Raw genomic sequence first — 21,831 nt, 5'->3', positions numbered from 1 at the left:
AGTCCGGTATAGTGGTTCAGGTCTTCCTTATGATTGCGCCTTAAGCCTTGTAGTAATTTGATACCGTCAAGCAGATGTTGTCCTCGTCGGAATATGCCATCTCGTTCGAGCTTTGCGTTTCCAATATTGAGGTTGGTCTGACATAGCATACTGTTAACATTTTGCGCGGTTGATAGTCATATACATTTTATGGTTAGAACGTGTTTGATCCTTGGGATCAATTTTTTTTCGCGGTAGCTGTTTTCATTATCGATGTAATAATTTGAGATGTCACCCCTATTTCCCTGGTATTGTAGAACAGCTGGCCTATAGACGATGGGATTTGGCAATTATTTATCTCCAAGCAGATGTGGGCTCGTGTGGGCAGCTGTCCACAGCTGTGATTGACCCACTTTTTAAAATGGTGTGCGTTGTTGTTTTCATTTGTTGTCGTTCGATTGAGACGCTGATTCCCGCTGTTAATGCGTACAGGACTATTTTAAATTTGGCAGTGATAGATATGTTAGCTTTTAAGTAAGTTTTTGGTATAAGCTGATGTGATGTGTTCTGTATGCGATATAAACACCGAGCCAGACACCACAGAAAACATCACAACCGACATAAACCATAACTAGGTCACAGAGTATGTTACCTACGGTCACTTGTTTATTTTGTACACAGTGTCTCTTGTTCCCGAACGGTACCTAGTTTGGGGTTATCTCAGGTAAGGATGAAAGAACGCCCCCACCCAACAATGCACCGTTCCAGAACATCTTTATGCCTCGAAGTCGAACCTGACAACCGCTCTAGTAAACAGAGCAGTTCTTGCTTTCACCGTGACCGCACGTGTGTTTCACCCGTGCCGTTAAAGAAATTATTTTCGCGCGTGTAACAGATTATTTGGCATTTATAATGCCAAAGCCAGGTAAAGAAAAGAGATTCGGTGTCACCGGGACACAGGGAGCCGCTAAGTCGGCGCAGAGACACGCTCTCCACAGAGAAGAGCGAGAGTCTAGAAGGGAGCAGTTTGGTGAGCATCAACAACTTTTTACGTCAAACTGACTTGTACATTTTGTTTGTTAACGTACATAGTTGCCTATCCCTGCATCTGTATGATTTAGTTTAATCATATATGTAAAGCACTAGGTCAGTACTTTCAAGTTAGATTGTATTTTTGCTCTAGTTTTTAACACTCAAAGTGAAGAACATCTTCAGTGAACAATCGTCTATTTCCACATACCTACTAAGTACTAACCTATCGTCAGTTCTGTTCACATCTAAGAGCCCCCGTCGATAAGCTTAGATAACGTTGAAAAAAAAGGTGCATTGATAGTTGGTACGAGTCAAGGTTTAATTCTCACCATATGACTCGGACATTGAACAAATTTGTTTTGTCTATTTAGCTAGATGTATCACTTGTGTTGATGCAAACTATCTCACATTACTTGTGTCATTACTATTTCCTGATGGTGTGTCTTCTACGATCAATTCTTGTCAACAACAACAAAGTTCCTTTCGTCCACGTTTAGGTTTCCTGCTTCCCCCCGGAATGACCCTCCCGCTGCCACAGTGTGTAGAGGAGGAGACCCTTACTCTCGGAGCCCGGCCTTACGACAAGGTACGGTAACTCAGTTTTAACGTGTCCTCACTATGGCGGAATGTGGTTTTAGCCGTTATTTAAAAGTTTATATATGTTTCCCGATCTTCCTTGAAGGAAGTGAAATAGGATGTTGTTTTACTCAGTTTTGAACATCGTCTTTATCTTTTTCTTTTGCAATTTATAATTATACCGAGTGACTTTTCTGGGATCTAGGTTCATGATACGACTGTGTATCATTGTTCAATATTGCCCTTCCAGGCGGTTGTGTCGAAACATAAAGGGGCACAAAACCGCAAGGAAAGAAGGAAAAGGCCTTACGAATCGTCATGGAGGGCCGGTGACGGAGAGTTCACGGACGACGATCGGAGCCCCAGCCGGGACAGACAGGGACAGGACAGGCACGGTTCAGGACAGCTGAAGTCGTGCCCATCAGACACACCGTACACTACGTACAAGGTAACTTCGTACACTTGAACCTTCAACCTACCCTCACCAACACACTTTGTGATCCTTTGCTGATATATACATGTAGTGTTTAACGGATAGACTGCTTACAAACAGGAGGGAGGTGCTGTTTCGACAGTCTTTTTATCCCCATTTTCTAATTTGTCGTATCGACATACAATACCAGCTGAATAATATGTACCGAAATGATACTGCCCTAGCTGAAATAATAGTGACCACATATTACAGGATTTCCTTGTGTAGCTGTGTCAGCACCAAGGACGGGTCCGTTTCGTTGTGTGTGGATATATTTGGCGAGTACTTGTGTTCATAAGCAAGTGAATAAGAAAGGCTGGCATATTCACCTGTTTTTGGATGGTCGTTTAACAACAGTGACAAAATAGGAGTTCTTTGCTTGGTACAACATGATATACTGATAATAACAGACATATATATTGTTGGGTGTTACCCTTTCAGACCGCTGTATCAAAGCGCATGAGTACAACAAAGCGCAGAGACAGACGGAGGCAGCCATACAACACCTCATGGCTGTCCGAAGACGAGGAGTGTGAAGACGACAGAAGCTCCAGCCGGAGCAGGCCGCGACAGGAGAGGCACGGCTCAGATCAGGAGAAGTCTTCACGGATCGCGTCCCCCACTCCAACCGCTGTCCCATCCGGAGAGGAGAAGAGGCGGCTGTCTCCTCCTCCTATCGCGCTGACACTCCGCCGTGTCGCACCGCCTCCTCAATACAAAGCCAAGGAGGCAGCTGGAGCAAGTAAAGAGTATGCAGTCGTACACAGAAACCAATCAACTAAACCCAACGTTTGCCATGACGACACAGGTAGTATAAAGCGCCCTTGCTCTACCTTTGAGGACTCGGACGAGTCCCGTCGTCAAGATGGCAAAGGCAACAAACGTCGGATTTCGTACACAGAGTACATGAACAGGAGCAGGAGTGGGGATAGCAGAAACGTGACCTCTAGTGCACCTACAGTGCAAACCGGCACCAAGGTCCCGGATGAGACAGAGAAGAGTCCAACTTCCGATCGCCGAGTGATCAAAGCACGGCGGCGGATGAGCCAGCATGAGCTAGCGGAAGTCTCGTCACAGATACGCGCCCGTAAAGAGGCCCTATGCCCTCTCATTACAGAGAAGAAGACGACCGCCACCACAAGCCACCCTACCTCACCACAACCCGAGCTATCACACAGTTCAGCAACACGCTGTTGCGGCTCAGCTGATGTGAGTGCCGCTGCACCAACCCAGGAAGAAACACCTGCTGTCAGCACAGACGGCAAGAGCGCAGGCGTGCGTCACGGACGTGACGTCATCACGCAGAAGTCGACGTCATCGAGATCAAGCATTGGGAAGACCCTCGTCGAGTTCCTCAAAAGAGAGGAGGAGAAGATCAGAAGAGACCAAAAGCTCCGGAAGCTCTTCCGCAAAAAGGCGGCGGCGCTGGCCGCGAAGATTGGAGGTGATGGAGCCAGCCGCAGCAGCCGGCCTCCAGTGGCAGCGGAGTTGCAGGAGAAGTCGGTCAGATCGGAATCCTCAAAACGTCCGGACGGACGTCTCCGGCACAACCTGGGTCAGTCAGGGATGCCTCCTAGCGACCAGGAGACGGATAGCAGACCACCGGCCCAGCTGTACCCTGTCCAACAACAGCTCATCCAACCAAGTAACGATTCACAGGTGAGTAAGGAAAAACTATGTATCAGCAGTTATCATTTGTTGATGAAGATTGTCACGTCAAATATATCAGAAAAAGACGGCAAGTTCCAACACGTTGTGCGGGGATTAGCTCTGTATAGCTATGGGATATTATGTTACATGTTATGGGCGTGATGTCACGAGATCAAGAAAAGTATCAACTTGAAACTTAATTTTACAAGTACATGTAAGTAAGGTGTCCACCATATTGATACAAAAGTATCTTGAGACTTGATATCGGTGATTAAATATGTCGATATAGAAGTGATTTTAAGTGTTTCTTTACCTCATGTCCGTTTGGAAACATCCTTGTCCAACAGATGTCACAGAGCGGTGGTAATGTACAACGTCTCCTAGCGGCGACGGCTGTCACTGCACCACCCCAAAACGTGCCACATGGTGTCCGGACGGACAACCCGAGAGACAACAGGCTCCGTGACATCGTACCTGATGGTGTCCGGACGGACAACCCGAGAGACAACAGGCTCCGTGACATCGTACCTGATGGTGTCCGGATGGACAACCCGAGAGACAACAGGCTCCGTGACATCGTACCTGATGGTGTCCGGACGGACAACCCGAGAGACAACAGGCTCCGTGACATCGTACCTGATGGTGTCCGGACGGACAACCCGAGAGACAACAGGCTCCGTGACATCGTACCTGCTGGTGTCCGGACGGACAACCCGAGAGACAACAGGCTCCGTGATATCGTACCTGATGGTGTCCGGACGGACAACCCGAGAGACAACAGGCTCCGTGACATCGTACCTGATGGTGTCCGGACGGACAACCCGAGAGACAACAGGCTCCGTGACATCGTACCTGATGGTGTCCGGACGGACAACCCGAGAGACAACAGGCTCCGTGACATCGTACCTGATGGTGTCCGGATGGACAACCCGAGAGACAACAGGCTCCGTGACATCGTACCTGATGGTGTCCGGACGGACAACCCGAGAGACAACAGGCTCCGTGACATCGTACCTGATGGTGTCCGGACGGACAACCCGAGAGACAACAGGCTCCGTGACATCGTACCTGCTGGTGTCCGGACGGACAACCTGAGAGACAAAAGGCTCCGTGACATCGTACCTGATGGTGTCCGGACGGACAACCCGAGAGACAACAGGCTCCGTGACATCGTACCTGCTGATGAAAACGCCCACAGACGACGGCACGCACCCCGAACTTCAACTCAGACACCCCTGAGGTCCATGCCCATCCAGGCTGTGTATACAGCAAAGGAAATTGAGCAGGTCAGATAACAAACGGAACATCGTTGTTTCATACTACTGTATGCAGTGTACTTTACTGATAACCATTTACTTGACTTGTTGACCATTTCTTTATCACAGGTATTGTCTCACAATACCAAGCTGACCATGTTCTCTAGCTTGTTGCTTCACGTAGATCGGCATCGACCCCTATACTCGTACAAATTTCATGTGGAAAAGAACTCCGATTTCCTCTATTTTGTGCAGATGGCATTCTCTTTTACACGGAAATTAACTTTTTCTCACAGGGAATTCGCTCCATCCGAAATGCCGACGCTGAAATTCCTTCTTCACACGAGCAGAGGTTGGCGGCAGTCCCTGCACCTCGGCTATCCAATCCGCCACTCCTGACGTCACTGCCCACACCTCGGCTGTCCAATCCGCCACTCCTGACGTCACTGCCCACACCTCGGCTGTCTAACCCGCCACTCCTGACGTCATTGCCCACACCTCGGCTGTCCAACCCGCCACTCCTGACGTCACTGCCCACACCTCGGCTGTCCAATCCGCCACTCCTGACGTCATTGCCCACACCTCGGCTGTCCCATCCGCCACTCCTGACGTCACTGCCCACACCTCGGCTGTCCAATCCGCCACTCCTGACGTCACTGCCCACACCTCGGCTGTCTAACCCGCCACTCCTGACGTCATTGCCCACACCTCGGCTGTCTAACCCGCCACTCCTGACGTCACTGCCCACACCTCGGCTGTCCAATCCGCCACTCCTGACGTCACTGCCCAAATCCTGGCCGACCAATCCGCCACCTCTGTCGTCACTGCCCACACCTCAGCAGGTTCTACAGGTCAGATTTTACCCGATGACATATGATAGATCATTATCTTTCACTGTGTGGTGTTAATATTCAGCACAGTGTACACTTGTAATCTTACTTTCCGTCTTTGACCATGCCTGTGTGATGATCTTCATGTGACGAGGTCTCTTAAGTTGGTACCCCTTTTCCCGACAGTTTATGAGGGAACAAAGAGCCAGTATATTTGGTGAAGCAGCCGCACGTCAGCAGTCCGGCAACGTACAACAGCAGACGTCACTGCCCAGGTCTATGACGTCACCATTCACTACACTGGGTCTTCAGGTCAGTTTTTTTTCGTTATAGCACAGCCACCATTCAGTTGATTGTATTTTTGTCTTCTAGTCAGCCATTCAATCGGTCACTTTAGTACATGCACTTACGGGGTGCCAAAATTGTTTGTAATACTACAATATCCGTAATATCCTAAAAACACCTAAACAAGACATATATGAAATAGGTCTTATCATCATAGGTATTGTCATGAACGTAACTTTTGGGGCCTCGTTTTTTCAGAAAAAGAACAACCAGCTGCAGGCGGGACGCAGTGACAGACCGCCATCAGGGGAACCACCCATTGCAGCGAGGTCAGCGACAGCAGCGATGCCGATACAGGGCCACTCCAATACGGGCCGTGAAGCTATTGTATGTCAGCAGTCCAGCGACACACGACAGCAGATGTCACTGTCCACCCCTATGACGTCCACGCTCACAGCACGTTTAGTTCTTCAGGTCAGTTTTTTTCGTTATTCAGGAACCTGTACTTTTTCTTCTAGTCAGCCATTTAATCGGTCAAATTAGCATATCTATGTACGTACTAAATTGGTGCCAACATTGATTGCAATGCTACAATGTCCGCACTGTCCTCAAAATTCTAAAGAGGACTTCCACGTGACTTCGTCATTAACTTAACTTTCGGTGCCTCTTTTTTAGAAGAAGAAGAAGAAGAGCAACAACAACCAGGCAGGTCGAAAAGGCAGACCAAGGAAACCACCTGTTGCAGTGAAATCCGGAAAAACCGACAACTTGGGCCCAGCGACAGTATCGATGCCGATGCAGGGCCGCTCCAGCACTAGAACGGCGATGGCTGTACCACTAATGACGCCATCACCAGATAGCAACAACAACACAATCACGGCACCAGCGACACTAGCTTTGCCGGCAGTGTTGCCAGACAGGATTCCTCTAGAAGACGCCATACGACTATTAGTTGGAACTGAAAGCAAGGATGACCCAAGTCCCCATGGCCATGTGCATGTGAACAGCCCAGTGGCAACAACAGCAGGATCCTCCACAAGCGCTTTTCCCAAGACGCGAGGTCAGAGCAGCTCAGGTACCAGTACTGGCAAAACGGGAGAAAGCAGTGGAAGTAGCTCCTCGAACCCCCTGCAAACCAGCCAGCCGAATCGTCTTGATGACAAAATGCCTAAGAAGCGTACGCGCACAGGGGCAGATACCAGTACAGGCAAACGCTTCAAGCCTCAGGGGAACCTCGCGTCAATGTACAATACGTGTGAGCCTGTCGACATTTCCAACGCGTCGTACAACGTGAAGAAAGACGACGGCGTCGACGGCTACGAGACGCCTTGGAACTTCAGCGTCACCCCAAACCTGTCCCTGAGCCGCTCAGACGACGGGCTGTGGCACTCCTGCAAGCCGTTGAAGAGCCTGAGCAGACCGCCGCCTCTTCCTCCGTTATACCGTCCCCGTCCCCCGGGGCTGGAGCACGTCCAGGACAGTCCTCCCCCGACCAGCCCGGGCTCGCCGCGCCAACTTAGCTACCCGCTCCGCTTCGGCGCCACGGGGAGAAGCGAACCGATGGATCACTACCTGACGCCGTACCGCAGAGTTGGCGTTCTGGAGCACCCCGGCTCCCCGTTACAGTCCACCTCCACATGTCCCGACCACATGGTGGCCAGGTACCAGAACTACCTGTGGATCGAGCCGTACGACTGGACCGGCTCCGGGCTGTGCGATATGGTTGACGCGTCAGTCGACACGGCTGTGCCAAACAAGCAGGAAGAGGGACAATATATGCGTGCGATGGACATTTGATAAACAGATTATTGCGTAAAAATGAACAAAACTAACAAAAATTGCCTTAATTATATTTCAGCCATACCATATATGGTATGGTGAAATATATTGTATTCGTAATGTTTCTTTCTTTCTTTCTTTCTTTCTCCTGTCAAATCTTCAAATCGAATCATCTCCGTCGTTCCGGGACCGAATGACCTGAAATTTGGCACAAGAGTAGAGTGGGTCAATACCGAGGTGCATTTTTTTCATTTTTTTCATATCTGCCTCTAAAATGATTTTATTGAAGTTTAAAGGTCACGTTTTGACCACAACGGTATATTTTGACCCCCTGTACCATTGAATTACAATGGAATAACCTTAAATTTGGTGTAGATAGGCATTAGATAGTTGGTAAAATGATCCAAGTAAAATTTTTGGCATGAACCAATTTCAAATTATTAATTTCTGCACTTTTCTGAGGGGAAATTGGTTTTCTTTCGGCCTTCTCCTGTGAACTCCCGTGACCCCAGAGCCCACAGGTGCCAGGTGCCATCGGTCTGGGGAGAGCGAGAGTTAATTACTTTATGGGCGCCAGCCAATCAGCGACGAGAAAGGCCAATGCTAGTTAATATTCATAAGCGGGGCCTTGCAATCCCGTTTATACACAAACAGATGCATATTACAGCCTTACAGTGGCTATATGTTACCCTGTGCCCGGTTTGAAATTGTAGTTTGCGAAGATTTTGAGCTCAGACAGGGTCATTTGAGCGGTAGCGGACGGTACGCGTGCATTGAACGTCAGAATACAAGTCTGTGTCGATGAATTTACCAACATTCCGCATGGCACTATCAATCATTTTTGGCAGATTTGACTTTGGGGGTTAGTTGAGACAATCGAGAAAATGTTACTTGGCAGAAAACGCGGGAAAATTGGACAGTTTGCGTTTAGTTTTGATACGTAAGTTTGACAGTGGCGAGAATGCATGTATTTTTCCCCAAACAAATGTAGGTACTTCTAACGTTAGTGTTGTTGTTGTTCTTTTTTGACGTAAACTTTGTACATTCAAATTGTAAGTAACTTTAAACTGCCAGAGTTTGAGCCCAATAAAAAACTCTTAGTACCAGAGTATCACCACTGACCTCCGAAAAGAAACCCCCGAACAAGGTAGAAACTCCTATCCTCTAGGTCTCGCACGCTACGAGCAGGAAATTACAACACTCAGACAAGATTACGTCCGATGGCTGATTGCATACAAAGTAAAACAATTTAACAGTGGTATGCAGGGCATATACTTAACAAAGAATTCGAAGGAAAATGAAATATATAGATAAAGCCAAATCAAGTTAACTTGTTGGTCCTGGGATTTTTCAGAAAAGAAAAGAAGCGACAGGGTGGTAAAATTCTTCTAAAAATTCGAGACGTCTCCGTTTATGCTCATACAAAACAAGAAGATTGAAGTTTTTAGCTTGAAAAAAACAACAACAACAACAACACACTCCTACTACACAACACTTGCACCTGCTTGACGATTATTAAAACGTAAGCCCTACTTGATTAAAAAAAAAGTTCAATGCAATAATAAATGTACCCACATCACAAAGAGATTATGACGGTACTTAGACCTAGTTATCGAAGTGGAAATTGTTGAATGGCGTCATGTAATTTCATGATGAAAATCTTCTGAATTGAAGATGCGTTTTTTTTTACTCTCGGAAAAATAGGAGCTGCCGCAATTCTAAAAGCCAATCAGTTATGCATAGGCGCTCCTGTGGAAGATTATATTCTTCCATATGGGCCCGGTTCATATTGGGCAAGCTCTGTTTTGACCTGGAATCAATTCACAATATTAGTTCTCTTTTGGGGATAACTTACAGTTTAAATATTGCACTTTTGCGCAGGGGTGACTTGGAACAGTCCAATGTTGCGTGGGAATGGGTATGGCTGAAATATGCTGTATTTGCACCCAAGCAAATGTCGGCCTTTCTAGTTAGCTTTATTTTTATTTATTTATATTTAGTATGATTTTGTTTAGCAATGAATTATTTCCCGTTGACGGTCCCATGCCACGATTCCAAATGCAAGCCAAACAACAAAGTCGACAAAAATGTTTGGCCGTACTGTTCGAACCTAATCAAAACCCGAGCTTCAATGTACTTGTATTGCGGAACTTACAGGAAAGGGAATTAATGTTAACAGGAATGACCAGAAGCACGGCACGAAAAACGGTATTTAAGCGTGCTGAAACCATGCGTAATGTTGACGTATTTTCCTTCTTTACAGACCTATACACCCCTTATACGAGTACGTAAATATTGCCTTTAAGTGGTCTTTCCGTAGGTCCGTGTTAGTCCTTATTTTCCGGTTTTCCAGTTGTCTTTCAGCAGCTTAAAGATGTCGTAAATGATTATTAAAACCCCCTTAAAACTTGTTTAAAGTTCACGTTTATTTGATCTAAAGCCTCTTTACGTCTTATATACGTGTGCATTAAGAGGGTTATAACGTGTGTTTAGGTGCCTTTTCAGCAGCTTAAAGTTGCCATAAATACTTATTAAAACGCCCTTAAGACATGTTTAAACTTCACGTTTATTTGATCTAAAGCCTCTTTACGTCTTATATACGTGTGCATTAAGTGGATTTTAACGTATGTTTAGGTGCATTTTCAGCAGCTTAAAGTTGCCACAAATACTTATTAAAACGCCCTTAAAACATGTTTAAACTTCACGTTTATTTGATCTAAAGCCTCTTTACGTCTTATATACGTGTGCATTAAGAGGATTATATAACGTGTGTTTATGTGCCTTTTCAGCAGCTTAAAGTTGCCATAAATACTTATTAAAACGCCTTTAAGACATGTTTAAACTTCCCGTTTATCTGATCTAAAGCCTCTTTACGTCTTATATACGTGTGCATTAAGAGGATTATAACGTGTGTTTATGTGCCTTTTCAGCAGCTTAAAGTTGCCATAAATACTTATTAAAACGCCCTTAAAACATATTTAAACTTCACGTTTATTTGATCTTAAGCCTATTTACGTCTCATATTCGTGTGCATTAAGTGGATTATAACGTGTGTTTATGTGCCTTTTCAGCAGCTTAAATTCGCCATAAATACTTATTAAAACGCCCTTAAGACATGTTTAAACTTCACGTTTATTTGATCTAAAGCCTATTTACGTCTCATATACGTGTGCATTAAGAGTCTATATTTTTCGTTTTAGCAGCTAAAAGTTGTCATATATACGCACTAAAACACCCTTAAGACATGTTTAAAGTTCCCTCTGTACGTCTCATATACGTATGCATTAGGTTGATTATAAGGTGTGGATAAGTGCCATTTTAGCAGAATAATCATAAGCACATTTTAAAGCAAGAAAATGCAATGGATGACACTTTGACATTTTATTGAATCACGAGAAAATATTACATGGAAAAGTAAAAAAAAAAAACTACAGCCTACTAGGTATTTGTGGCCTATTATTCTGATGTAGTCGGCAGTTGAAGCAATCACAACGGTTGTGCAATTCTGTGCAGCATCCAAGTCCACAGTAACATTTCCAGTGTCGGACGAAGCGTCTCGGCGTAAGTTAAAAAGAGCACACAGTTCTATCTGGCCACCACAGGAATAAGAATCCGGTAAGATCTAGAGTAGTGGCCGATATGACTCGTGTTGTTGGATGGTCTTGGACTCTTGGATTATTTGGACGCGAAACATGTTCAGCTTGCAGTCTCGGCTTCTATTAATCCGGATGGTACAATGGTCGTGATTTCCCATTCTGTGTCAATTTCCAACAGCATCAGCTTGTACAGAATGATAGCCACCTCCTCTCTTTGCGTCAAATTCCGTCAACGGGGGTCCTATGCGGTAACGGCCACAACTTGCGGATTAGAACAGGTCCAAACGTTCTTCAATACTTCTCTTCAAATGAACGCCTGGAAAATAACCGCTCCGTGCCGGTAAATTTGAACCCCCACTCTTTTCTGCCATTGGATACATCCTATCACATGACACAGCCGCTGTGTATGTATAGTATGCCGGCCACAGACGGAGACGCGCCCCATGGCGCATACGCGTACGAATTAACGCTGAATAAATTTACATCTAGCCTGCCCACGCATATCACAATAACCAAAACAAACAAGAGCAACACAGGAAGACACTGCCTGTGTGCCCAAACTGTTCTTTCTTGACGCTTGCTTGCAGATAAAGAAGTAAACATCATTCGTACATTTACTTGTAGAAATGCTCGCCGTTTAATAGTAAGAAAAATATAGAGAAAACACCACTCACTACACAAAACGCTATGTTTACTACATCCGTATTCTTCAAGCAGAGGTTGAGTCGCGGAGATAGTAATAGTGTAGTAGTCGGGATTTCTACCGGCGCTTAGCTCTCGGCTCAACTTGCCACAAAAAAACAGGCGGCCTGAGTTAGACCCTGGAAGTTCAGACCATATATGCGGTATATTAAAAGTGAAGGGTCTCCTCCTTTTCGCATAAACTGCGCTTCAAACATGCCGTATGTTCAGCAGAAAAAGGCAACAATTCATAAAACCTTTGTCTTTGAGACTGTATAAGCCAATAAATAAAACGGGGGTGGTGCCCCCCGTTCGCTTAAACTACGCGGATTCAAAGATTAAACATGTCGTATGTTCATCAGAAATACGTAACATTTCATATACGTCTTGGCAACATATAAGCTAAACGGGGGAGGTCTCCCCGTGTTCGCTTAAAAGTGCGCGGATTCAAAGATTAAACATGTCGTACGTTCAACAGAAATACGCAACATTTCATATACGTTTTGGCAACATATAAGCTAAACGGGGGTGGTCTCCCCTAGTTCTCTTAAACTTCGCGGATTCAAAGATTAAACATGTCGTATGTTCAATAGAAATACGCAACATTTCATATACGTTTGGGCAACATATAAAGCTAAACGGAGGAGGTATCCCCTAGTTCGCTTAAAAGTGCGCGGATTCAATTGAAAGATTAAACATGTCGTATGTTTGACAGAAATACGCATCATTCCAGATACGTCTTCGCAACATATGAGCTAAACGGTGGAGGTCTCCCCTAGTTCGCTGAAAGTCTTAAACTGCGAAGATTCAAAGATTAAATATGTCGTACGTTCAACAGAAATACGCAACATTTTATATACGTTTTGGCAACATATAAGCTAAACGGGGGAGGTCTCCCCTAGTTCGCTTAAACTGCGCGGATTCAAAGATTAAACATGTCGTATGTTCCACAGAAATACGCAAAATTTCATATACGTTTTGGCAACATATAAGCTAAACGGGGGAGGTCTCCCCTAGTTCGCTTAAACTGCGCGGATCTAAAGATGAAACATGTCGTATGTTCCACAGAAATACGCAAAATTTCATATACGTTTTGGCAACATATGAGCTAAACGGTGGAGGTCTCCCCTAGTTCGCTGAAAGTCTTAAACTGCGAAGATTCAAAGATTAAATATGTCGTATGTTCAACAGAAATACGCAACATTTCATATACGTTTTGGCAACATATAATCTAAACGGGGGAGGTCTCCCCTAGTTCGCTTAAACTGCGCGGATTCAAAGATTAAACATGTCGTACGTTCAACAGAAATACGCAACATTTCATATACGTTTTGGCAACATATAAGCTAAACGGGGGAGGTCTCCCCTAGTTCGCTTAAACTGCGCGGATTCAAAGATTAAACATGTCGTATGTTCCACAGAAATACGCAAAATTTCATATACGTTTTGGCAACATATGAGCTAAACGGTGGAGGTCTCCCCTAGTTCGCTGAAAGTCTTAAACTGCGTGGATTCAAAGATTAAACATGTCGTATGTTTGACAGAAATACGCAACATTTCATATACGTCTTGGCAACATATAAGCTAAACGGTGGAGGTCTCCCCTAGTTCGCTGAAAGTCTTTAACTGCGTGGATTCAAAGATTAAACATGTCGTATGTTCAACAGAAATACGCAACATTTCATATACGTTTTGGCAACATATAAGCTAAATGGGGGAGGTCTCCCCTAGTTCGCTTAAACTGCGCGGATTCAAAGATGAAACATGTCGTATGTTCAACAGAAATACGCAACATTTCATGTACGTTTTGGCAATATATAAGCTAAACGGGGGAGGTCTCCCCTAGTTCGCTTAAACTGCGCGGATTTAAAGATTAAACATGTCTTATGTTCAACAGAAATACGCAACATTTCATATACGTTTTGGCAACATATAAGCTAAATGGGGGAGGTCTCCCCTAGTTCGCTTAAACTGCGCGGATTCAAAGATTAAACATATCGTGTGTTTTACAGAAATACGCAACATTTATATACGTCTTGGCAACATATGAGCTAAGCGGGGGAGGTCTCCCCTAGTTCGCTTAAACTGCGCGGATTTAAAGATTAAACATGTCGTATGCTCAACAGAAAAACGCAACATTTCATATACGTCTTGGCAGCATATAAGCTAACGGGGGGAGGTCTTCCTTGCGTACACGACGGTTCGAAATAAATTATTCATGGCGTATATTCAACAGAAAAACGCAACATTTCATATAACGTAAGGGAGCGCATATAAGCCAAACGTAAGAGGTCTTCCCTGTTCGAATTAAACATTGCGAGTATTGTATTTGACTTTGCTGAGGTATTAACATAACATTTTGTACCGGAAAACGCAATTGTCAGTTGTGACTGTAAATCTTGCCACTGTTTTAAAACAGATGACACAATGCTTTATCAAACACCAGACAAAGGCTTATTATATTTGACATAGCCGATGTAAGTTTGGTAAACATGTATTTTGTAACAGATCTAGAGAAACGGTATTTATGAGTTTTGACAGAAAATATAACCACAGTGGTAAAACTGTAATACGGATTATCTTTTATAACTTTTTAAGACATTTAAGTTGTCTTTTTGTCATACTAAAATAGATGTAAAATTCACGTAAAGAAACACGACAGATTAAGTTACATTTACAAACGCTGAAATCTTACGTAAAGGCCAGATGTATGTTTCCGATGCCTTTAATAGATCTTAAAATCTTCTGAAATATTTCACCGCCTTTAAGGGCTTTATACGTATCTCTGAAACTTTGCTTAAATAGTTGTTTTCGTGCTGTGAAGCACTAGCGGCTATGCATGTGTCCTAACTATACGTAATGAAATGTGAGACTCAAAGTATACCACTACTTTACATGTACAGTATATGTGACCTGTGATTAAAAAAAGCACTTTTCATTATATTCAAGTCGTCGTTTTAGATGTCTAGTTGTCAATGAGTGGTCGCAGATACCAAATACGTTCGTTAGCGCATTAACGACGAGAACAAATAGGTCTACGACGGAAATTGTCTGATATACAAAATGTAATACTGTAAATGCATTAAAGTTCGCGGGGATTTAATTTCGCGGTAGCGGAAAAAGGACTTTTCGCGGTGGTTTTAGATTCGCGGTAGCACAATGCACTGTAGCCTTTTACTGCCATGGAAAAATGTTCGCGGTGGTTTTAAATTCGCGGTGAAGCGGCCACCGCGAAAACAGCGAACTTTATACCGCCGCTAAAGTTTCTGCATTTACTCTTATATAATCTACCTGGTGATCGAAGTCGATCGTCAGGTATATTATCAACGTATAAGAAGTAGCTTATTGCTGATACGAATTCCTGGCCCTCCACTGCGTTTGTCAGAACTAAAAAGTAAGTAATACATTTAGTCAGAAAACGGGAAATGCGGGCCTTTCGCGATTTCCCAGTCATGTCCAAAACGTGTGTGCATCACTTTTGGTCTCGGACCGGAGTTTCTTCTACGATTTCGTTGGTAGGCGGACACCCTCATGCCTATAGTTCCGGCAAGAGACGCAAAACATAATCCATACGATGGAAAGCCGTTTCCTACTTATTTCCGAGAAAGGTATTGATATTATATCGGTATCGTCTGTTGCCTCTGTATTTTGGGTAGAATATATACTAGTGACATTTTGATTTTGGACCCGAAAAGTATCATTTTAACACTTTTTTAAAAACCAAAGCTGTCTGATTTTTCCATGCAACATGTGATACCTTCTTTTGCAATCTTCGATGACACAAATTCATCGAAAGCGCAAAAACGCTGCTATTTGGGTCATCAAGCGAAACGCCGTTGCCGTCGCGTTTTAAGTTCGTCGCTTCTAAGTAAAATTTGTTTAAAATGGCGGATCTTGGCATGAAGCGGTAGGCCAGAGGTCGCAATTTCAGAGTCAAACGCGTCCGACACCAAGCTCTTAACTATTTCGCCGTGAATGCCCTAAGAAACACATTGCTCCCCAAATATATGCAAGAATGCATTCTCACACAGTGTAAAGCACAACCTGGATCTTATTGTCGGAGATAGAAGCGGGCAGTTTGCAAAAGTGCGGAAGAGATGTGTAGTGTGTTAAGTAGGCTATCACTACATACCACCTGAAGAAAAACGATCCCGGCTTTAAGGAGCTATGAATTCCCTTTCCCATGTTGGCCGATGTTATAAATCTGGAACTTCATGAAAATTTACCTTGACAGGATAGCCCACCTCCTATAGTGTCTAAAAGCCAATTTCTGACAATTTCCATACGGCTCTTTAGAATTTAAACCTCGATAAACAGACGGAAACCTGACTTTTGATCGAATTGAATCGACAGAAGCGGTTCGTTCAACCGTTTCGGATGCATGGATGGATGCATGGATAGATGCATTTAGTCGAAGGGCCAATGCTCTAGAACACGCTAATTGTCCTGCGATGTCATTGGTCAGAAGGTCAGGTGATCTCTCATATCACCATATAAGGATGACCGTGGAGTGATCTATGTGCAGACAATTTGGTTCTCCGTCAGCCTAGGCCACGCTTTTCTCCGTTCCCGACCACAGCGGCTTCCCCGAGGAAAATGTCTACAAGCTTCGATTTGAGGACAGCCACGTTTGCCTAGAAATGCTTTATCCGTGCTCCCTTTTCTTCAGAAGGGAAAATGAACGTTTGGTGAAATGGTGACATTTGTTTTACGTGCTTTATTCGTTGAGGGGAAATTTCCGTGCCCACGTGTTATGCGCTGACATTCTTTGTTGCCTTTTCGTGTGCTTGTCTTCCCCCAGCGTCGACATTTGACTCCGTTTTGTTTCAGTTTTTCTTCTCTTGTAGTTTACCAAGATTTCAGCTTGACGAGATACTTTTGGGGGCATGTTGTCAAGATGAACGATTTTCCTTTGTTCTCAGCTACGTATACGATGGCCAGCCGCCATGCAGGTGCAGAATGTGTTTCCACTAATTAACTTGGAGCGTTTCTTTCCTATGGAAGCCGCACTGGTCATTAAGATTTGTGGAAGATTTGAGGTGCACATGTGCGATATGTTTTATGTGTGTCTCTTACTGTTTTATCTGCCGGAAGTTTAGAGAGTCAAATGTGGTGCAGACTGCAGGGGTTACCACGAGGCCCGGACACACGTTGACTTAATTAATTTCCCATCACCTGCATTCCTTGTTGGTCCTCAGGCGGCCTGCCCGCCCTAACCCGGGAGCCTCAGCTCCCCCCCCCTACTTTTGCCCCTCGCGGGGTCATTTGGGGGTATCCTATGCAGATGCAGATGGTTTGCCTTGTTTTCCTTATTGCCGGGTTAGGGAGCGTTTGGATAATTAGGTGTTAACGTAATTATTTGTTGAGATTTTCGTTTTCTTTCTGACGTTTGTTAATCGGCTCGAGCAAGGAGGATTGGCGAGTGGCACACGCAGGTTTTCACATGTTTGTTATTTTTCACAGATCTCCTGGCCGACGACAGAATTGACGCTATCACGAGGCCAGACTTCATATGCAGATTTTGCCGGCTCTGCTGTCAGGAATTAGCGACACCGTGCTGCACGTGGACAAGTTCTTCAGATTCCTGATTTTTCCGGTGGTTGGTGAAAAACGTTTACGGTTACGTAAGCTTTGCTTTCGATTGAATTTGTTTCAGAGGATACGTTGAATTATTAGATTGTGTATGGGGGTTTGATGTTGATTTATTTTCGCTGGGGAAACTGTTGTATTCCGCATTTCGAGTTCCTCTCTTTGGCATGGTTGGGTTTGCGTGTACGTGCCAGTTGTGGTTTGGAAGTTGTTTGGGAGCTGTATAAAAGGCTGCCTGGGAGGCATGTTATCGGCACGTTGTGGCCCTTTGTAACCAGGCAGCAGTGTAGTTGGGTTTGATTGGGAAGAGAGAATGTTACAACGTTGTTTTGCCATATTGCGCTTGTTAACTATGTACGTCTTTGTTTACCAGTCCCCGCAGTAGCCGGCACGAGCCAGTCCTTTCCTGGTTACCTGATTGAGACAGGAGACGGCGGCGCCGGCCGGCTTCGGTTCATCAGGCGGCTCCAGTCCTGGTTCACGCGGCGGCGGCACCGAGTCAGCAGACTGCTCCAGTCCTGGTTCACGCGGCGGCACCGAGTTAGCAGGCGGCTCCAGTCCTAGTTCACGCGGCGGCGGCACCGAGTCAGCAGGCTGCTCCAGTCCCGGTTCGCGCAGTCAGCAAGCGATTCCAGCCCTCGGGCCCTTGAGCTGTGGTGGCACTAGCGGTTTTTGGTTTTTTGTTTCGTTACCGTGGGTTTCTGTGTTTGTTTGCTATTGTCTGCATTGTTTTCTCCAGTAGATTTTCTATGCTTCGTTTTTGTTGTTGTTGTTGTTTTATTAGGCTTTGTAACCAGGCAGCAGTGTGGTAGGTTTGGTATGGAAGAGAGAATATTAATGTTGCAACGTTTGTTTTTGCCATTTGTGTTTAGGCTTTAATAACTACGTATGTCTTTGTTAATAGCTCCCGTAACGACTTTAGGAGACGGATTGACGGCGTCGGCTTAGCAGGCTCCAGTCCCGGAGTTGGTGGCTCCGAGTCAGCAGTCGGCTCCAGTCCTGGTTCACGTGGCGGTGCCAAGGCAGCAAGCACCAGTCCTGGTCCTAGCAGTGGTGGCTCCGAGTCAGCTGGCGATTTCTTCTGTTTGTTTTCCTTGTTCGTATCAGTTCCCCGGTTTCGACGCTAGGTCGTTGGGGTGTAAAATATCGTTCCCCGGTCGTTGGGGGTGTAAACTATTGTTCCCCGGTTTCGACACTAAGTCGTTGGGGGTGTAAAGTATTGTCCCCCGGTTTCGACACTAAGTCGTTGGGGGTGTAAAGTATTGTCCCCCGGTTTCGACACTAAGTCCTTGGGGGTGTAAAGTATTGTTCCCCGGTTTCGACACTAAGTCGTTGGGGGTGTAAACTATTGTTCCCCGGTTTCGACACTAAGTCGTTGGGGGTGTAAAGTATTGGTCCCCGGTTTCGACACTAAGTCGTTGGGGGGTGTAAAGTATTGGTCCCCGGTTTCGACACTAAGTCGTTGGGGTATAAACTTGTTCCCTGGTTCGGCACTAAGTCGTTATGGGTTATTTATGTGTAGAATTTGTTAAAGTATCGATGTTTGTTTCGATGCTAGACATCTTGGTTGATGTGAAGAGGCGAGTTAACGTGTAAGTAAAAGAAGTGTTTGTGCGTGGCATGTTACTGACAGGAATTGCAAGCTCTGATTCAGCGCACAGATATTGAAGAGACAGACCAGGCTACGAGCTTCTGTTTAATCGAAGCACGGACGTAAGCCACAAGATGAAGCCCGGAATTCCGACCCCTGTTACATCATCTACTCTCTGACTGCAGAAGCTCCCGTGGAGGGGCCAGCGAGGCATCGTCTGAGTTTGGATATTGTTGTAAAGAAGATGTTGTTTGGTTTGATATGACTATATACCATCTTCAATTTTCAATTTTATAACCTAGATAGACTTTGATAAACTTGGATAGGCAAATGGCATATATGTATTTATGTGTTTTGTATATACGTGAATTCACCTGATGTTTTCAGGTTATTAATAAAGAACTTTGTTGTGTGGTGCGTCTCTTTTCTGTAACATGTTCTTTCTTAGTTTGCTGATGGTTGAAAAGTTTTAAGTTTTGAGAGGCTTTTGTCGTGCTCATAGTCTTAGTTTATTTATTCTTAAATGAGGCGGTGTAAGGTGCTGGGGTAAATGGTGATCCCTATTACGAGCTTGATAGTTGATTTACATATTGCGAACGGCACCAGATAATGGTTTGTGTAATTTGAGTTGAGAGTGGGAATAGTTGATGATTTATATAACTTGACATGAGAGTGAGAACAGAGGTTGGTTTGTTAGTATGAAAGGAGATTGGGGATTGGATAGCGTGAAATGAGAGTGGGGATAAATGATAGATTGAATAAAATGAAATGAGAGTTGGGGTAAGTTATGGTTTAAGATAAAGAGTCTGATCTACTTAGACACACTGGGCGTGTTTTAGGGAAGGTAAGGGCAGAAGTAACACGGGCAACTAGTGCGGAAGACGGCAATCTCCGCATCATCTATTCACCTACACCGGAGGACCAATGATTACGCAGGATAATTAGGAAACTAATTGTCCTGCGATGTCATTGGTCAGAAGGTCAGGTGATCTCTCATATCACCATATAAGGATGACCGTGGAGTGATCTATGTGCAGACAATTTGGTTCTCCGGCTGCCGCTGGGCCTAAAGCGACCCACCCAGCCCGCCCTGAGGCATTTTCCTCGGGGAAGCACGCGACCGCTCAGGAGCGGTCGCATTAGAAACCATGAAACTTTAGGCTTCAGACGGCAATCTCCGCATCATCTATTCACCTACACCGGAGGACCAATGATTACGCAGGATAATTAGGAAACTTATTTTACAAAACAGCGAAAACGACGCCACGCGCCTCTCCCGTGAAACTAGCCTTTACTTAAGTACTCATAGCATAAAGTTGGTTGACTACAGGTCCATGAGATTTGGCATGCTGAAAGCGCCGGATTCAGCGCGTCTCATCATGGTCAAATCATTGGTGTTTGTTGAGTTACACTTTGAAAAATCGTTCCATGAACATCGCACACTTTACGGGAAGTTTGTTGGCTTTTAGCAAGCATAAAACGTTGATGAATATTCTTGAAAATCGGTGTGCTGATTTTCAGAGACATTACCTTTCATTTGATATATAGCTTATTGTCGACTGGAGTGGTTGATAGCGCAGCACCCAAATAGAAAATGGCCACTCTGTTGAAATCAAGACGCCGCGCCGCGCGCGTTCCGAACACATTTGGAACGCGTCGGCCCAGTAGAAAGCACGGGACTTATGTTAATCTTTGTCACGGGATCGTAAGCTCCTAAAATTCTCCATCCGTCTTAAAGTTGATATGATGATTCTCCAAAAACTTAGCTTTCACTTGATATATATCTATATGTCTCTTTAAATGGTTTGTTGCACAATGGTACAACACTGAAAATTGTCACCTCGTTATACAGACGCGGCACCTAGCGTGTTCTAACTCGGAACGCGGTCGCTCTGCATACAATTTACGGAACTAGACGGTCAAATTTATCACGGTGTTGTAAGCACGTAGAGTTCATGAATATTCTTGAAAATGTGTGTAATGATTTCTAGAAACCTTTCCTTTCATTTGATGTATAGCATTTTGTCGACTTGATTGGTTGATAGCGCAGCACCCAAATAGAAGATTTTCACTCCGTTATAAAGTACGCTGCTCCTCGTGCGTTCTACCGCGGAGCGCAGTATCTCATCGTGTAGCTGTAGAACTTGACAGTCATCTTTGTAACGGCGTTACAGTCATGATGAGTTCTCTATCCCTCTTGAAAGTTCTGTGTTGGCTCACGGAAACCTTAGCTTTCATTTGATGTATAATTTATTGTCGACGCTATTGGTTACTAGCATAGTACTGGCATATAAAAATCTTCACTCTGTTGAAGACGCTGCGCCCCGTACGTTCTACCGAGGTCGCCCAACGTGTTGTCGCAGGTTTTCTGGTCTAAACTCGTTGCTCCTGAAATTAACCAGGGAACTTTGGTATCATTGTAAAGGCAATGAAATGGACTATCACACTGTGGCATTAGATAATTGGATCTAGGTGAATTGTAAAACAGACAAGGACAAGTAGACTGGACCAAAAT

The 21,831-nt window shown here is 44.8% G+C and overlaps 1 protein-coding gene and 1 long non-coding RNA gene across 2 annotated transcripts; both read left to right on the top strand.

The window, feature by feature from the left end:
• The first annotated feature begins 247 nt into the window (after positions 1-247).
• On the top strand, positions 248-7,877 carry LOC118406029. The gene is made up of 7 exons (XM_035805884.1): positions 248-1,009; positions 1,509-3,718; positions 4,012-4,995; positions 5,262-5,816; positions 5,982-6,107; positions 6,339-6,554; positions 6,756-7,877. Exons 2-7 carry the CDS (start codon positions 2,519-2,521, stop codon positions 7,875-7,877), a joined length of 4,203 nt encoding a protein of 1,400 aa, XP_035661777.1. The 5' UTR covers positions 248-1,009; positions 1,509-2,518.
• An 8,692-nt stretch (positions 7,878-16,569) lies between these two features.
• LOC118406203 lies at positions 16,570-19,733 on the top strand. The gene is made up of 2 exons (XR_004829999.1): positions 16,570-17,735; positions 18,099-19,733. It is a non-coding gene; the product is annotated as an uncharacterized LOC118406203 (long non-coding RNA).
• The last annotated feature ends 2,098 nt before the right edge of the window (positions 19,734-21,831 follow it).

This window comes from Branchiostoma floridae, chromosome 18 (genome assembly GCF_000003815.2).
Source record: "Branchiostoma floridae strain S238N-H82 chromosome 18, Bfl_VNyyK, whole genome shotgun sequence".
In the NCBI taxonomy this organism is placed as follows: Eukaryota; Metazoa; Chordata; class Leptocardii; order Amphioxiformes; family Branchiostomatidae; genus Branchiostoma; species Branchiostoma floridae.
This window is presented reverse-complemented; position numbering and strand designations above follow the sequence as displayed.